The 15,077-nt window shown below is 45.9% G+C and overlaps 1 protein-coding gene across 2 annotated transcripts in view; it reads left to right on the forward strand.

Annotated features, from left to right (window-relative positions):
* CUBN (cubilin) overlaps positions 1-15,077 on the forward strand; it is a 189,659-nt gene that overhangs the window by 171,636 nt on the left and 2,946 nt on the right. For both annotated transcript variants that reach the window (XM_039526922.1, XM_039526923.1), the window contains 6 exons: positions 8,267-8,472; positions 9,635-9,797; positions 10,489-10,697; positions 13,179-13,326; positions 13,482-13,663; positions 14,741-14,906. In XM_039526922.1, the coding sequence (XP_039382856.1) occupies positions 8,267-8,472; positions 9,635-9,797; positions 10,489-10,697; positions 13,179-13,326; positions 13,482-13,663; positions 14,741-14,906 (1,074 nt within the window). The remainder of the gene's footprint in view (positions 1-8,266; positions 8,473-9,634; positions 9,798-10,488; positions 10,698-13,178; positions 13,327-13,481; positions 13,664-14,740; positions 14,907-15,077) is intronic.

The following is a 15,077-nucleotide window of genomic DNA, read 5'->3' on the forward strand; positions in this document are numbered from 1 at the left end:
GACAGGGGCCCCGCTGGGGGACGGTCATCGATCCGTTACCCCGCCCCCCCATGCGCTGAGGGAGGAGCTGCGGGAGTTCCTTGAGGACGTCCGTGGCTCACGTAACAAAGTCCAACTTGCGCTCCAGCGGTGGGGGGATTTCCATCTGATCCTCCGGGCCGCAAAGGCCCTCATGGGGGAGGGTAAGGGGACTGGGAAGCAGGCCGCCGCGGCCTACCGGCGGGTTTGCCTCTTCCGTGACTCTCTACTCACCTACGGGTTTGGTCACGGATTGCTGCGCGGCCCGACGGAGGCCGTGGGCGTGTCTGCCAGCGAGGATCCCCCCCAGCACTCCTCATGGCGCCGATCATCTTTGCCACTTTGAACACCCGGGGCTGTAGGATGGGTCTCCGCAGGAGCCAGGTGCTCTCCTTCCTTCGGGACGGGGGGTACTCTGTGGTTTTCCTGCAGGAGACCCATACGAATCCAGCCGCTGAAGCTAGCTGGCGGCTGGAGTGGGGGGACAGGGTCTACTTTAGCCACCTCTCAGTTCGCTCGGCAGGAGTGGCGACCCTGTTCTCCCCCGACCTACGGCCCGAGGTGCTGGGGGTCGCCGAGGCTGTGCCGGGCTGCCTGCTGCACCTCCGGGTCCGCATGGAGGGGCTTGTGGTTAATCTCGTCGACGTCTACACCCCGACATCGGGCCTGGAGAGGTTGCGTTTTTATCAGCAGGCGTCCGCCTTCCTCAGCTTCCTGGATCCTCGTGAGTGCCTGGTCCTGGGCGGGGACTTTAACACCACCCTTGAGGAACGGGACCGCTCGGGGACCAAGCAGTGCCCAGCCGCAGCGGACATCCTCCGGGAGATCGTCGAACGCCACTCCCTGGTGGACGTCTGGCGCGACCACCACCCGGACGACGTCTCGACGTTCACCTTCGTCCGGGTGGAGGCCCATCGGTCGCGCCACTCCCGGCTGGACCGCATTTACCTGTCACGTTTCCACCTTTCACGAGCCCACTCCTCCAGCATTCGGCCGGCCCCCTTTTCGGATCACCACCTTGCCATCGTGATGGCCTCTCTCTGCACGGAGAGGCCGGGGCCGGCCTATTGGCACTTTAATAATAGTTTGCTGGAGGACGTGGGCTTCGTGGCATCCTTCCGGGAGTTCTGGCTGGCCTGGCGAGGGCAGAGGTGCGCCTTTCCCTCGGCGCGGCGATGGTGGGACCTGGGGAAGGTGCGCGCCCGGCTCTTCTGCCGCGACTACACCCGGGGCGCCAGCCGACGGAGGGATGCGGCGATAGGGCAGTTGGAACGGGAGGTCTTGGAGCTGGAGAGGCGTCTGGCTGCCAGCCCCGAGGATCCATCCCTCTGCGAAGCGTGCCGGGAGAAGCGGGAGGAGCTCCAGGCCCTCAAGGATCATCGAGCCCGGGGTGCCTTTGTTCGATCCCGCATCCGCCTCCTTCGGGAGATGGATCGCGGCTCCCGCTTCTTCTACGCCCTGGAGAAAAGGAGGGGGGCCAAAAAGCACGTCACCTGCCTCCTGGCGGAGGACGGCACCCCCCTCACGGATCCGGTGGAGATATGCGGGAGGGCCAGGGCCTTTTACGCGGCTCTTTTCTCCCCGGATCCGACCTATCCTGACGCTTGCAAAATGCTTTGGGATGGACTCCCGACGGTCAGCACGGGCGACCAGGACCGGCTAGAGCTGCCTCTCACTCTGGCCGAGTTCTCGGAAGCCCTCCGTCGCATGCCCACCAATAAATCTCCGGGCATGGATGGGCTGACCGTGGAGTTCTACCGCGTGTTCTGGGACTTCCTCGGCCCAGACCTAGTCACCGTCTGGGCAGAGTCTTTGCAGGGCGGGGTCCTCCCTCTCTCGTGAAGGCGAGCCGTGCTCACCTTATTGCCGAAGAGGGGGGACCGCCGCGATTTACGGAATTGGCGTCCCATCTCGCTCCTCAGCACGGACTACAAAATCGTTGTGAAGGCCATCTCGATGCGGCTAGGGTCCGTGCTGACGGACGTGGTCCACCCAGATCAGACCTACACCGTCCCGGGCCGCACGATCTTTGATAACTTGTATCTGGTCCGGGACCTTCTGGAATTAGGGTGTAGGGATGGTCTGTCGTTCGCCCTCTTGTCCCTGGATCAGGAGAAGGCGTTCGACAGGGTGGACCACGGGTATCTCCTGGGCACTCTGCAAGCGTTGGGCTTCGGACTGCAGTTTGTGGGTTTCTCCAGGTGCTGTACACTTCCGCGGAGTGTCTGGTTAGGCTCAACTGGACCCTGACCGAGCCGGTCAGCTTCGGGCGAGGAGTACGGCAGGGGTGTCCCCTCTCGGGTCAGCTGTACACTCTGGCGATCGAGCCCTTCCTTTGTCTCCTCCGTCGGAGGCTGACGGGGTTGGTGCTCCGGGAGCCGGAGCTGCGGCTGGTCCTGGTGGCATACGCCGATGATGTGCTTCTCGTGGTCCAGGAACCGGGTGACTTGGCGCAGGTGGAGGCTTGCCAGGCCATTTATTCGGTGGCCTCCTCCGTCCGGGTCAACTGGGTCAAGAGCTCTGGCCTGGTGGTTGGGGACGGGTGGCAGGCGAGCTCCCTCCCACCTGCACTTCAGGCCATCCGGTGGAGCGCGGGTCCGCTGCTCTATCTCGGCGTTTACCTTTCTGCCACGCATCCGTCTCCGCCGGAGAACTGGCATGGTTTAGAGGGTGGGGTGAGGGCGCGGCTCCGGAAATGGACAGGACTACTCCGGTGCCTCTCTCTCCGAGGGAGGGCGCTTGTGCTGAATCAATTAGTCCTGTCCATGCTCTGGTACCGGCTCAACACCCTGGTCCCGGCCCCGGATTTCCTGGCCAACCTCCGGACGGCGGTTCTGGAGTTCTTCTGGCCAGGAACGCACTGGGTCTCTGCAGGGGTCCTCCACCTGCCCCTGGAGGAGGGGGGGCAGGGCCTGAAGTGCCTGCGCACTCAGGTCCACGTCTTCCGCCTCCAGGCCCTGCAGAGGCTCCTGTATGGTGCGGGTAGTCCGGCGTGGAGCGTATTGGCGCACGCCTTCCTCCGCCGCTTCCGAAGGCTCCGATACGACTGGCAGCTCTTTTATCTCCATCCGAGAGGTCTTCCGCAAGACCTCTCTGGGCTGCTGGTCTTCTACCAAGACCTCCTCCGGACCTGGAAGCTCTTTTCGACGACCAGGTCCGTGGCAGCCACCGTGGGAGTTGATCTCCTCGTGGAGCCCCTGCTACACAACCCCCAGCTCCGTGTGCAGGTGGCAGAGTCCCGCGCGGTGCGCCAGAGACTGGTCTTGGCAGGAGTCACCAGGGTCGGAGACCTCCTGGACTACGACCGGAGAGACTGGCTGGATCCCCTGACGCTCGCTCAGCGCATGGGGCTCTCCAGCCCTCGTACTCCCCGGCGCGTACTTCAGGAGGTGAAGGCCGCTTTCCTGCCCGCTGCTCGGGCCTACCTCGACCAGGTCCTGCGAGAGGGCACGCCCCACCCACCTTCCACCCTGGGCCCCGTGGACCTTTTTATCGGGCCCCTGCCCCGTGGACCCAATCAACCCCTTTGCCCTTTCACTGCGAGCCGGCTGCCCGATCTGCAGCCGGTTCTGTTCCAGACCGCACCAAGAAAACATCTGTACACGCTCGTGCGCCACACGCTTCACTACCTCACCTTCGCATCCCACCCCGATACGAAATGGCGGGACCTCCTGCCACCTCTCGAGGGTGAGGAGCCCCAGTGGGCCAGCCTGTATTCTGCCCTACTCCCGAGGCCCGCCGGGGATGTCAGTTGGCGGCTCCTTCACGGGGCCGTGAGCACGGGCGTGTACTTGGCGCGGTTTACCCCTGTCCCCAACACCTGCCCCTTTTGCGGTGTGAAGGAGACCCTGGCGCACGTCTATTTAGAGTGCGCCAGGTTGCAGCCCCTGTTCTGGCTCCTTTTGGCTCTCCTCTTGCGTTTTTGGTTGCACTTTTCCCCTCACCTGTTTATCTATGCACTCCCCATCCGTGGCCCCACAAAGTCACGGGATCTCCTTGTCAACCTCCTCTTGGCCCTGGCCAAACTTGCCATCTATAAAACCAGGGAGAGGAGGTTGGCTGACGGGATTTCCTGCGACTGTGGAGCCTATTTCCGCTCCTCCGTCCGTTCATGCGTCCGGGCAGAGTTCCTCTGTGCGGCGTCCACTGGCTCCCTTGACGCCTTCGAGGAGCAGTGGGCGTTGTCTGGGGTTCTCTGCTCGGTGTCCCCATCAGGTTCCCTTCGTTTAGCCCTATGACCTCACTCCCGATCCTGTTTTTTTCATTGGTTGTCCCACGTACTTAGTTAGTATCCCAGACCTGTGGATCCTCCCCTTAGGCTGGGGGGAGGTCCTTTAGCAGTGGGTGGGCTTCGCCCGCCCACTTCCTGGATACTAATAGGACCAGACTCCTGTACCCCACTGGCCTGGGTCTGTTACATAAGGGTATGCTTACAAATCATTTATAGTTAACATCATTAATATAAGTTTTACTAATTAGTCAATTGTTATAGATTGTTGCAATGTCCAGCATGTCAATATCTTGCTTATAAGAGGGGTATGTGTGCCCCTAGAGGTACACAGAGGTCTTCTAGGGGGTACATCAACTCATCTATTTATTTGTCTAGTTTTACAACAGGCTACATAAAAAGCACTAGCGAAATCAGTACAAACTAAAATTTCATACAGGCAATGACTTGTTTATACTGCTCTATATTCTATACACTGAAATGTTAGTACAATATTTATATTCCAATTGATTTCTTTTATAATTCTATGGTAAAAATGAGAAAGTAAGCAATTTTTCACTAATAGTGTGCAGTGACACTTTTGTATTTTTATGTCTGATTTTTATAAGCAAGTAGTTTTAAAGTGAGGTGAAACTAGGGATACGCAAGACAGGTCAGCCTCCTGAAAGGAGTACAGTAGCCCGGAAAGGTTGAGAACCACTGATTTATAACATCTCCTGATGTGCTTATAACACAAACAAATAATGTCTGTAACATGCTTATAATATCTATTCACAGTGTATTAACTCTTTCTACTCTGTTTATAAATATACCCTAGTTACTGCAATATGTGTGAGGAAATAACTATTCATAAGCATGCATTGGTGAGACAGCTGAATAAGTTTAGCAGTCTGTTGCACAGTTAGAATACATCCTTTAAATGTGTTTGAAGCACACGTAGTTGTCCTTTAGTGCAATAGAACATACACCTCTCAGAAATGCCAGCTATTTAAGATCTATACCATTTCGTCTCCCAAAGCAAAACAGACCCAAAAATGTTCAGCATGCACAAATGGCTCCATGCTGGGCAGATGAGAAAAGGAGAAGCGGACAGTTAAAGAACAAATTACTGGCTGCTCAAAAAGAATGGGCAGCTGAAAAATCCCTCATGGACATATGTGATTGGTCATCAATAGCAACTTTGTAACGATGAGGAGGGAGGCCCAAAAGAGAGACAAATCAGACACCTAGGGCAGATCCTCAGCAGATATAAAACCTGTCACTGCTCCATTGAACTGAAGAAAACCCTACCACAGATAAATAGCTTTTCAACAGGTAGTGCTCTGCGTTTTGGTTGATGCAGGCTACTTGACATCTTGGCTGGTTTCCACTTTAGGTATCCATGTAAGTTGTGATAATATTCTGTAAAATTCCGTGCTAGCAAATCTGACAACTCTGAGCGCTGTGTGAGTCAGTCTATCTTCTGTTGCATCCGATGAAGTGGGTGTTCACCAACAAAAGCTCATGCTCCAATACGTCTGTTAGTCTATAAGGTGCCACAGGACTCTTTGCTGCTTTTACAGATCCAGACTAACACTGCTACCCCTCCGATACTAGTCTATCTTCTGTGATCACTCGGGACTCAATCCCATTGGCTTTCGTGGGACTACCTACTTGCTTAAAATTGAGTATGTCCTTAAGTGCTTTGGTAGATCAGGGCCAAAGTACTTAGCCTCTTGCAGGATCAAGCCCTAATAAACTTTATTTCAAAAGAGTGTATTTATCCTGAAAAAGTACTAACAGTCAGAAGGAAGTAGCAAAGCAGCACCCCACCCCACAAGCACTCTCCCCTCTGATGATTTAGTTTTCCTAAGTATCTTTTTGGACTCCGAATTAATTGGTCCCATTTCCCCTCTCTTTGTTCTAACGTTCTGCATTAGAAATACAGTTACTTTAGGACTCGTCCAAATGTGTGATTCTTTACTACACAAAACTGGATTAGATCCAACTAATCCTTGTCTTTTTCATTCTGTTCCCATTATAAGTGTTCCCTATTCATTACTAGTGATAAAGAAGTCTCCAGTGCCTCAGTGGGATAGGATTTTTTTTTTTAAATCAACTTCTGTTTGCATGGAGTTTTCCCAGCTTCAGTTGGAACAGCAGGATGACTTTTATCCTTAGTCACACTGGTTTAATTATTGCAGTCTTGCAGAACTCTTGCCTCTAGCACACGGATACTGATGCAATACTGATGACTGGAGGCTGATTTTACTCCAGAACTATCCTTTTGTAACACTAGCTCAGGCGGTGCCTAGATTTATATGCTTGGAAATGTATCAGTGTGTCAAGGTTAAGACATCTGCTGTCAGAAAGAAAGTCTTATTTTATACATGCAAATGAGATTCTGGATCTAAGTACATTTGTTGCTTAGCCACAAAAAGTAAATTATTTTGCTTATCTTCCTGTTGTAAAAGCATTCATTGTGGGAGATGATAGACTGTTACTGCCCATCTTGCAAAATTTTCAGGCATTCTTGATGAGACTCTAGCAAAAGCATTAGCAATGTCTACTATATTCCAGTGTGTGAGTTAGATAATCAAACAAGAATCCCCAAAGAGATCAGAGAAAGATGCGTGATTTTAACAAGCTGGTTGATTTTAACTAGTGCCTTTTGAACTGGTTCAGCACCAGGAAACTAGAATATACAATAGATGCAAGCAAATGTCCCTGCAAATATTCTGTACTTTTTACTTGGGTGGGGAATGGATTAGAGGTTAATAAAGGTGTGCCCAATCTACTGGATAATCATCTCTGTCTAAAAGCCACTTGACTTATCACGTTTTAATAAATTACGGGGAGGAAATTTCAAATCTGGGTAACTAAAGTTAAGGACATAGATATAAATATCTAATTAAAAGTGGCCTGATTTTTCAAAGGTGCTGTGCAGCTGCAAGTCCTCCTGAAATTCAGCACTTCTGAAAATCAGGCGGTGTCTAATCCTGTGCCTGCGTATAGATCTCATAATTCACATTAGGCACCCAGATCTGAAAATCTGGGCAAGAATGTACTAACTCCACATACATGGGGGAAGGGTAGCATTAGCTAGATTTTCAACGTCAAAGTGCCCCCTACTGTCCAAGAATTCTTTCTAGAGGATGCATAAAAAGTCCATTTGAAAGAACTACAGCTCTTCCCACACTTTACGTAAGAAACTGAGCAGCTGGTAAGAATTATACTGAACTGTCTTTTAGCCACTGTGCTTCTATTGTTTTTCTGTCCTCTACCTCCCTACTTCCTTTTCAAAAAGCTTTTTAAAGGACAAGGTTTTCAAAAGTGATTAGTAATGGATGCTCACTGAGAAGCACCTTACTGGGGCCTGATCATCAGGAAGTGCTGAGCACCCACCCTCTGAAAATCAAGTTCCTTTAAGGTATCTCTAACTAAGAACTCAAAACCTGAGGCACCAGGAATAACTAGTCTCTTTTGAAAACCATGGTTTCCATTCTGCTTCTTATTTCTTTAGCAGCTTCTTTGGAGACTGGGAAGATCAGACTGTCTTATCAAGCAGTCAGATAACGTCCCCTCAGGCTAAGCAGATGTTTTAAATATGTCTTTATTTACTATATTCTTATTGGGTAACATGTACAGAAGCACCTAAATGACTTAGGAGCTCTTGACAATTTGACCCATGACATCATTATTCTATACCTTCCCTAGATTTTATTCATTCTTAGGAATTTTAATAGATACTCCTTTATTACTAAAGCATAGCAGAGAAATATGTATGGAATAAACCAGATGTACTGTATGTGTCAATCGCTTGCCAGTCTGCCATACCTGATCGTGATTCACATTCAGATAGCGCTGTTTGTGTTCAAAGCAAGCACTTTAATCATTCAAATAGTCCACACAATAGCCTTGTTTGGTAGGCAATTAAATATTATTGTGTCTGACAGAAAAATGTGGGATGTGAAATTAAAATAAGGTTTCAACTGTAAGTAACTATCAGGCCTTATTGAATTATTTCTGCTTGTTTCACAGGGCCTCAGCATGGCTGCGGTGGTTATTTGACAAATTCAAGTTACAGCTTTGGCTCTCCAGACTCTGACATGGATGGCACGTATGACAAAAACTTGGAATGTGTTTGGATCATAGCTGCATCTGTAAACAAGCTGATCAACCTCACCTTCACCTCATTTGTTCTTGAAGCACGATCGTCTCAGATATGCAGATATGATTATGTCAATGTAAGAGAATCCGTGTTCTAATCTAATCATGACATATATAAATGACTTTGTTCAATATGTTGGATCAGAGAATTTAAATTTAATCAGTAGAGGGAGATCTTCACAAAGAAATTAAATTGCTTGTTTTGAAAATGAAAGTTCTTCAGTATGATAAATTATTGAAGGACTCAAGGTGAAATCCGGGCCCCTGGGAAGTCAAGGGGAATTTTGCCATTGACGTCAATGGGGATAGGTTTCACTTTCAGGATTTAACTGAATTGTAAGTATAAATGTGTAGCCTACTTAATACACCTCTACCCCGATATAACGCTGTCCTCGGGAGCCAAAAGATCTTACTGCTGTGTTATATCGAACCGTGTTATATCGAACTTGCTTTGATCCGCCGGAGTGCGCAGCCCCACCTCCCTGGAGCACTGCTTTACCACATTATATTTGAATTCATATTATATTGGGTCGCGTTATATTGGGGTAGAGGTGTATATAAAATGCCACAAACAAAATAGAACTTACACTGCAGACAAAGTCAAATACTTTAAAAGAACACTTGAAGAATTACTTTATCCTACCAAACTGTTTGAAAGCACTTCTTAATTTAAAACGTATGAAAAGGCAAATCCAGATAATGGATCCTCATGTCTTGACTCCATTCTGTTGTATATGCGTACATAGTAGGCAGGACACATAGCAGGACGTTCTGAAATGCTGGTGCCCAGCATCAAGTTGGGTATACTGTAGATCTTGAAAAGAATTTTCCACCAAAATATTTTTGACGGAAAATTGCTATTCAATTAAATGGACACTTTTGTAAAATCATTTTCATTGAAAATGTTTGTGTCTTCATCAAAAAATGAACTCCCCCACCCCAACCAAAAAGTTTGAATTTTTGGCTGCTTTCTTGAATTAGGGATCTAAAATAATTAGATCACACTTTCTAAGATAATTAGCTTATCTGAAGATGTGAAGTATGATAATCAGCAATTTTTAGTGAAAGCCCAAGAGTATCTTCCTTTCTTGTAATGGAAGGAAAGGGTCTTAAAACTGTAAAGTCAAATAAGGGTTCAGAGAACTAGACTTTTGTTAATCTATTTATGAATATGTTTATATTTAATAGCACAAGTGCCAAAAATATTAGTGAGATATCCAGTGTTTTCTCCCCTTTTAGCTGTATGATGGAGATAATGAAAATGCCAATTTAGCTGGCACATTTTGTGGGTCCATCGTGCCAGCTCCATTTCTTTCTACCAATAACTTCTTGATGGTGAAGTTTGTCACAGATAGTTCTGTGCAAAGGGCAGGTTTCAATGCTACCTACGCCATTGTGGATCGTAAGTATTTTATTTATTTATTTATTTACCCCAAAGAGAAATGTGTAGGTAGTGGGTAGGTGCACTTTGCATAACTCTGCAAAACGTCTATGACCAAATTAAAAGCAGTATCACTGGACTCCAGCTGCAGTTCCGTCTCTTTTGATTGCAGGATGGTTGTCAGCCTCAAGAGCAGGGGTTCTCAAACTGGGGGTTGGGACCCCTTAGAGGGTCACGAGGTTTTACATGGAGGGGTCACGAGCTGTTAGCCTTCATTCCAAACCCCACTTTGCCTCCAGCATTTATAATGGTGTTAAATATAGAAACAAGTGTTTTTAATTTATAAGAGAGGTCACACTCAGAGGCTTGCTATGTGAAAGGGGTCACCAGTACAATAGTTTGAAAACCACTGCTCAGGGGCAAAATGAGAAAAATTCACCATAGAGGGTTAATATGTATCATGAGAATATGGAAAACAAACATTTCTCTACATGTAGAACATATGCAGGCACAGAGATTGATAGATGTAGCTTGACACCGTGATCAGAGTGTTTTCTATTTATACTTTGCATCTAAAAAATCATCAAAAGATCAATGTGAAATCATAACGAATTCCAATAAACAATTAAGCAGTTTTGCTGAGGTGGACAGCTTTTTCACACGCCTTGTGGTATCGAGATACAATTAATTAAGTTGTTATTGCTTCCAATAGGATTGTGTGGCGGAACATATAATGCAACTTCTACCCCACAGACCGCAATGTCACCTAATTTTCCAAATGCCTATCCACCATTTACTGTCTGCACATGGATCATTGACGCCCCGCCACAGCAGCATGTCAAACTGGTGGTAGAGGCATTCCACCTCCATGCCAACCAGGACTGCTCTCAGAATTATCTAGAGTTCCAGGACCCAACAATGGTAAGACATGCACAATTCATGTCACTGGGCAAACAAAGTTAGTAGCAACCATCTAGCTCTCACCTTGTTTGGAGCAGAGAGAAGAGAAGGATCACTGTTTGGGGGTACTGCGAGTCATTGTGTTAATGATACTGTATTAAATTCATTCTTACACAGGGGGCCCATACAAGTCATTATGCACTATCACTTAAATCTCATAAGTGGCCTTATGCAAATCCTGTGCACATGGAACATTTCACTCACTGTGTACTATGTTACTTCTCATAATTACACCAAGCCATGCTCAACAGCAGGCTTTCATAAACAGACTTTATATCGTATTATTCAAGAATCATGATAAAAACAAATATTCTTGCAAATAGTGGTGTTTATGGAAAAGGCACAGAAAGAAACAGTTTGTTTCCATTGTATTAAATTTGACTAAACCTTCTTTGTTTCAATTTGGGCATGAAAACAACTGTTAATTTTTTGTTGCCCTCTAGTGGTGGTTGCAGGTCAATTTTTAACATATTTAGATATTACATTACTTTTATGGAAATGTTAGAGTGTGATCTGTAAAAAAAAGTATACATAAAAATGTCAGGAATACAGCAGTAAGCCTTTAACCCGGATCCCAAGCTCCGTTGGTTTACCTATTACCATCACTAATCAAAATGCAGTTAAAATTCAAATTTTTACACTGTGAAAATATTGTAGCAAAATGATACATTACATTTAATAGTAAAAAAGGATGTTTTTCTTGAATGTTTATACATGTTACCCAAGAACATATAGAACATGGACTATTGCAACTAGCTACTGATGACAAAGATAATGCCTTTATAAAAACAAGGAGGAGTCTGGGGGCACCTTAAAGACTAACAGATGTATTTGTGCCTAAGCTTTCGTGGGTAAAAAAGCCCACTTCTTCAAATGCATGGAGTGAAAATTACAGATACTGGCATAAATATATGCTGGCACATGAAGAGAAGTGAGTAACCTTACAAGTGGAGAACCAATGTTGAAGGCCAATTCAGTCAGGGTGGATGTGGTCCACTCCCAATAATTGACGAGGAGGTGTCAATACCAAGAGAGGGAAAATTGCTTTTGTAGTGAGCCAGCCACTCCCAGTCCCTATTCCAGCCCAAATTGATGGTGTTAAGTTTGCAAATGAATTGTAGTTCTGCAGTTTCTCTTTGACGTCTGTTTTTGAAGGTTTTTTGTTGAAGATTGGCTACTTTTAAATCTGTTATTGAGTAGTCACCTTCTACAGGACAGGACCAACAAGGAAAATAACAGAACACCACTGGCCATCACGTACAGCCCCTCTCCAGCGCATCATCAACGGTCTAGAACCTATCCTGGAAAATGATCCCCCACTTTCACAGGCCTTGGGAGGCAGGCCAGTCCTTGCTTACAGACAGCCCCCCGACCTGAAGCAAATACTCACCAGCAACTACACACCACATCACAGAAACACTAACCCAGGAACCAATCCCTGTAACAAACCCTGTTGCCTTCTCTGTCCCCATATCTACTCTAGCGACACCATCATAGGCCCCAATCACACCAGGTACACCATCAGAGGCTCATTCACCTGCACATCTACTACATTGGCCAAACTGGACAGTCTCTATGTAAAAGAATAAATGGACACAAATCAGACATCAGGAATGGTAACATACAAAAGCCAGTAGGAGAACACTTCAATCTCCCTGGACACTCAATAACAGATTTAAAACTAGCCATACTTCAGCAAAAAAACGTCAAAAACAGACTTCACAGAGAAACTGCAGAGCTACAATTCATTTGCAAACTTAACACCATCAATTTGGGCTTGAATAGGGACTGGGAGCGGCTGGCTCACTACAAAAGCAATTTTCCCTCTCTTGGTTTTGACACCTCCTCATCAATTATTGGGAGTGGACCACATCCACCCTGACTGAATTGGCCTTCAATATTGGTTCTCCACTTGTAAGGTTACTCCCTTCTCTTCATGTGCCAATATATATTTATTCCTGTATCTGTAATTTTCACTCCATGCATCTGAAGAAGTGGGTTTTTTACCCATGAAAGCTTAGGCCCAAATAAATCTATTAATCTTTAAGGTGCCACCAGACTCCTCATTGTTTTTGTAGATACAGACTAACAGGACTACCCCTCTGATACATAATGCCTTTATAAAATGCTGCTCTGGCAAGACAGAAGCAAAACACTCTATAATGTAAACTTGGATTTAAACACCCGTTTAGTTGAGTTTTCCCCTTTTTTTTAATGTGAAATATACAAAAAAAGTGTGTGGTGAGAGTATAAACTGTCCATCCAGAGAGTTGATGATGCTGAGTTTACTTTGCATAAGAGTGGATTTGAAAGACAAGATTTTTAATCAGATTTTAATATGGCAACATATCAGATTGCAGTAAGATCACCCAACAGTAGGTAGTTAAAGGGAATTACCATTTAACTGCAATTTGTAAGTTACTTATATTTATTTAATTCCAGGGTAACCATGGACAGGTCAATAGATTCTGTGGCACTGAAACTTTTGTAGTCCCTGAGTTTTATTCTTATGGTCGGACTGCTATTGTGACTTTCAAATCAGAGGAATACATGATTGATAACAGAGTCAGGTTTACCTATCAGACTGCAGGTAAGCCTTGAAGAAGTTTTTAAGGCATATGCCTACAGATTCTTTGTTCACTATGGAGAGTAAACAAGCAAGACACAGAAATTTGTAAGGCTTACAAATGTTTTGTTTTTCCTCCTCCCCTTGCCCACCTCTTCCCCCCCGCCCGCCCCACACAGGTTGCAGCAGAGAATATAATCAGTCATTTGGTTATCTGAAGAGCCCTGGCTGGCCTGGTCTCCATCCCAATAACTTGGATTGTACCATCATTCTACAAGCTCCTCCAAATCACACCATTTCTCTTTTTTTCCATGCTTTCAATTTGGAGGGCAGCAGCCGGTGTTCTTTGGATTTCTTAGAGGTACTGAGAAATTATCTATTATGCACCTGATTCACGACCCATGGAAATCAGGAGTCTTTCGTTTTACTTCAATAGGTTTGGCTCAAGCCCTACCTAAATGGACATTAGAGACTTCACCTTCAGTGTAAAATTGATAGCAATAGTGCTCAAATACTACAGTGATGGATGGCAGTATAAAATTCTAAAATAGATGTCTAGATAATTTCATCATCAGCTCGCTGCTCCTCATTCAGGTGTCACTGTCTGCTAGGCATTGAGCAAACTTCAAGATGGTGTAATTTACATTTGATGTTAACATCTGTGGAAAAACAGATCTATGGACTCAGACTGATCAGCCAGCACATAAGTGCTAAAATCTCTTAAAAAATGTACTAAAATAGTAGATGCGTGATCTGTAGTGGAAGATGTAGGGTAGCTGAAAAGGTGTTTTCTGGATTGAGGAGAAAGATTCCTATCAGCCACATAAAGCCATTTTCTCATTCTTTTTGAGAGTGGTGACAGTTTTACCATATATATCCTTAAGTTTCTAATGGAAATTGTTCAGATGCCAGAAATCAGAAGTTTATTTTGTGGAAGGATCTAGTTTTCATTTCTCCTCTGTTACACTCCTTACTTCACCCTCCTCTAGAGATGGGTTTGAACTCTGTAGTATGACCCCATCTCTGCTTTCAGTCTAGCAGGATGAAGAGGCAGTCTTCACATATCTGAGATATTAAGATTTTTCAACAGGAGCAAAACATATAGGGGTATATTTTAAATATATTAAGCTTAGGCCTTACGCAACCAACTCTCATTAAAAGGAAAATGTACTATACCATAAAGATTAGCTTAAAATTTTTGTTCTGTGCAGTCATTTAGAAAGCCTAGAGAGACTGGTTAACTGCCTTCTCTCCCTTCTGAGCAGCAACTTGCAGTAAGATAGAAAAATACATTTGTGATTTTTATGTATGGCACAACTGAAGTTTCTGTTGTGCCATACATAAAAATCACAAATCCTTTGCTCCCTGCTTGTGGCTTGTTTCCTTGTACACCATGAAAATGAATGAAATGTTAACAATGGGTTTTATTCCTTTAAAGGTCAGAAATGGTAGTGATGCGGGTTCCCCACTACTTGGCAGGTATTGCGGAAATACTGTGCCCAATCCAATCTTCCCTAAAAATCATGTGGTATACCTGCGTTTCAAGAGTGATATTTTAGTTGCTCGCGATGGATTTGAGATCACTTGGACTTCATCACCAACTGGTAAGGCAGTGATAACTTGGTAATCACATCTAGCACTTGAACAGAATAATAGGTCTGAAGGTTGAAAGGCACAGCATTTTTAATTCAGTGAACAAGAGGTTAAACTAAACGTTATCCAGACTAGCCTTAGATTATGTCAGTTATTTTAGGGAGCTGGGAAAATTGAATACC

This window comes from Mauremys reevesii, linkage group 2, assembly GCF_016161935.1.
Source record: "Mauremys reevesii isolate NIE-2019 linkage group 2, ASM1616193v1, whole genome shotgun sequence".
Lineage (NCBI taxonomy): Eukaryota > Metazoa > Chordata > Testudines > Geoemydidae > Mauremys > Mauremys reevesii.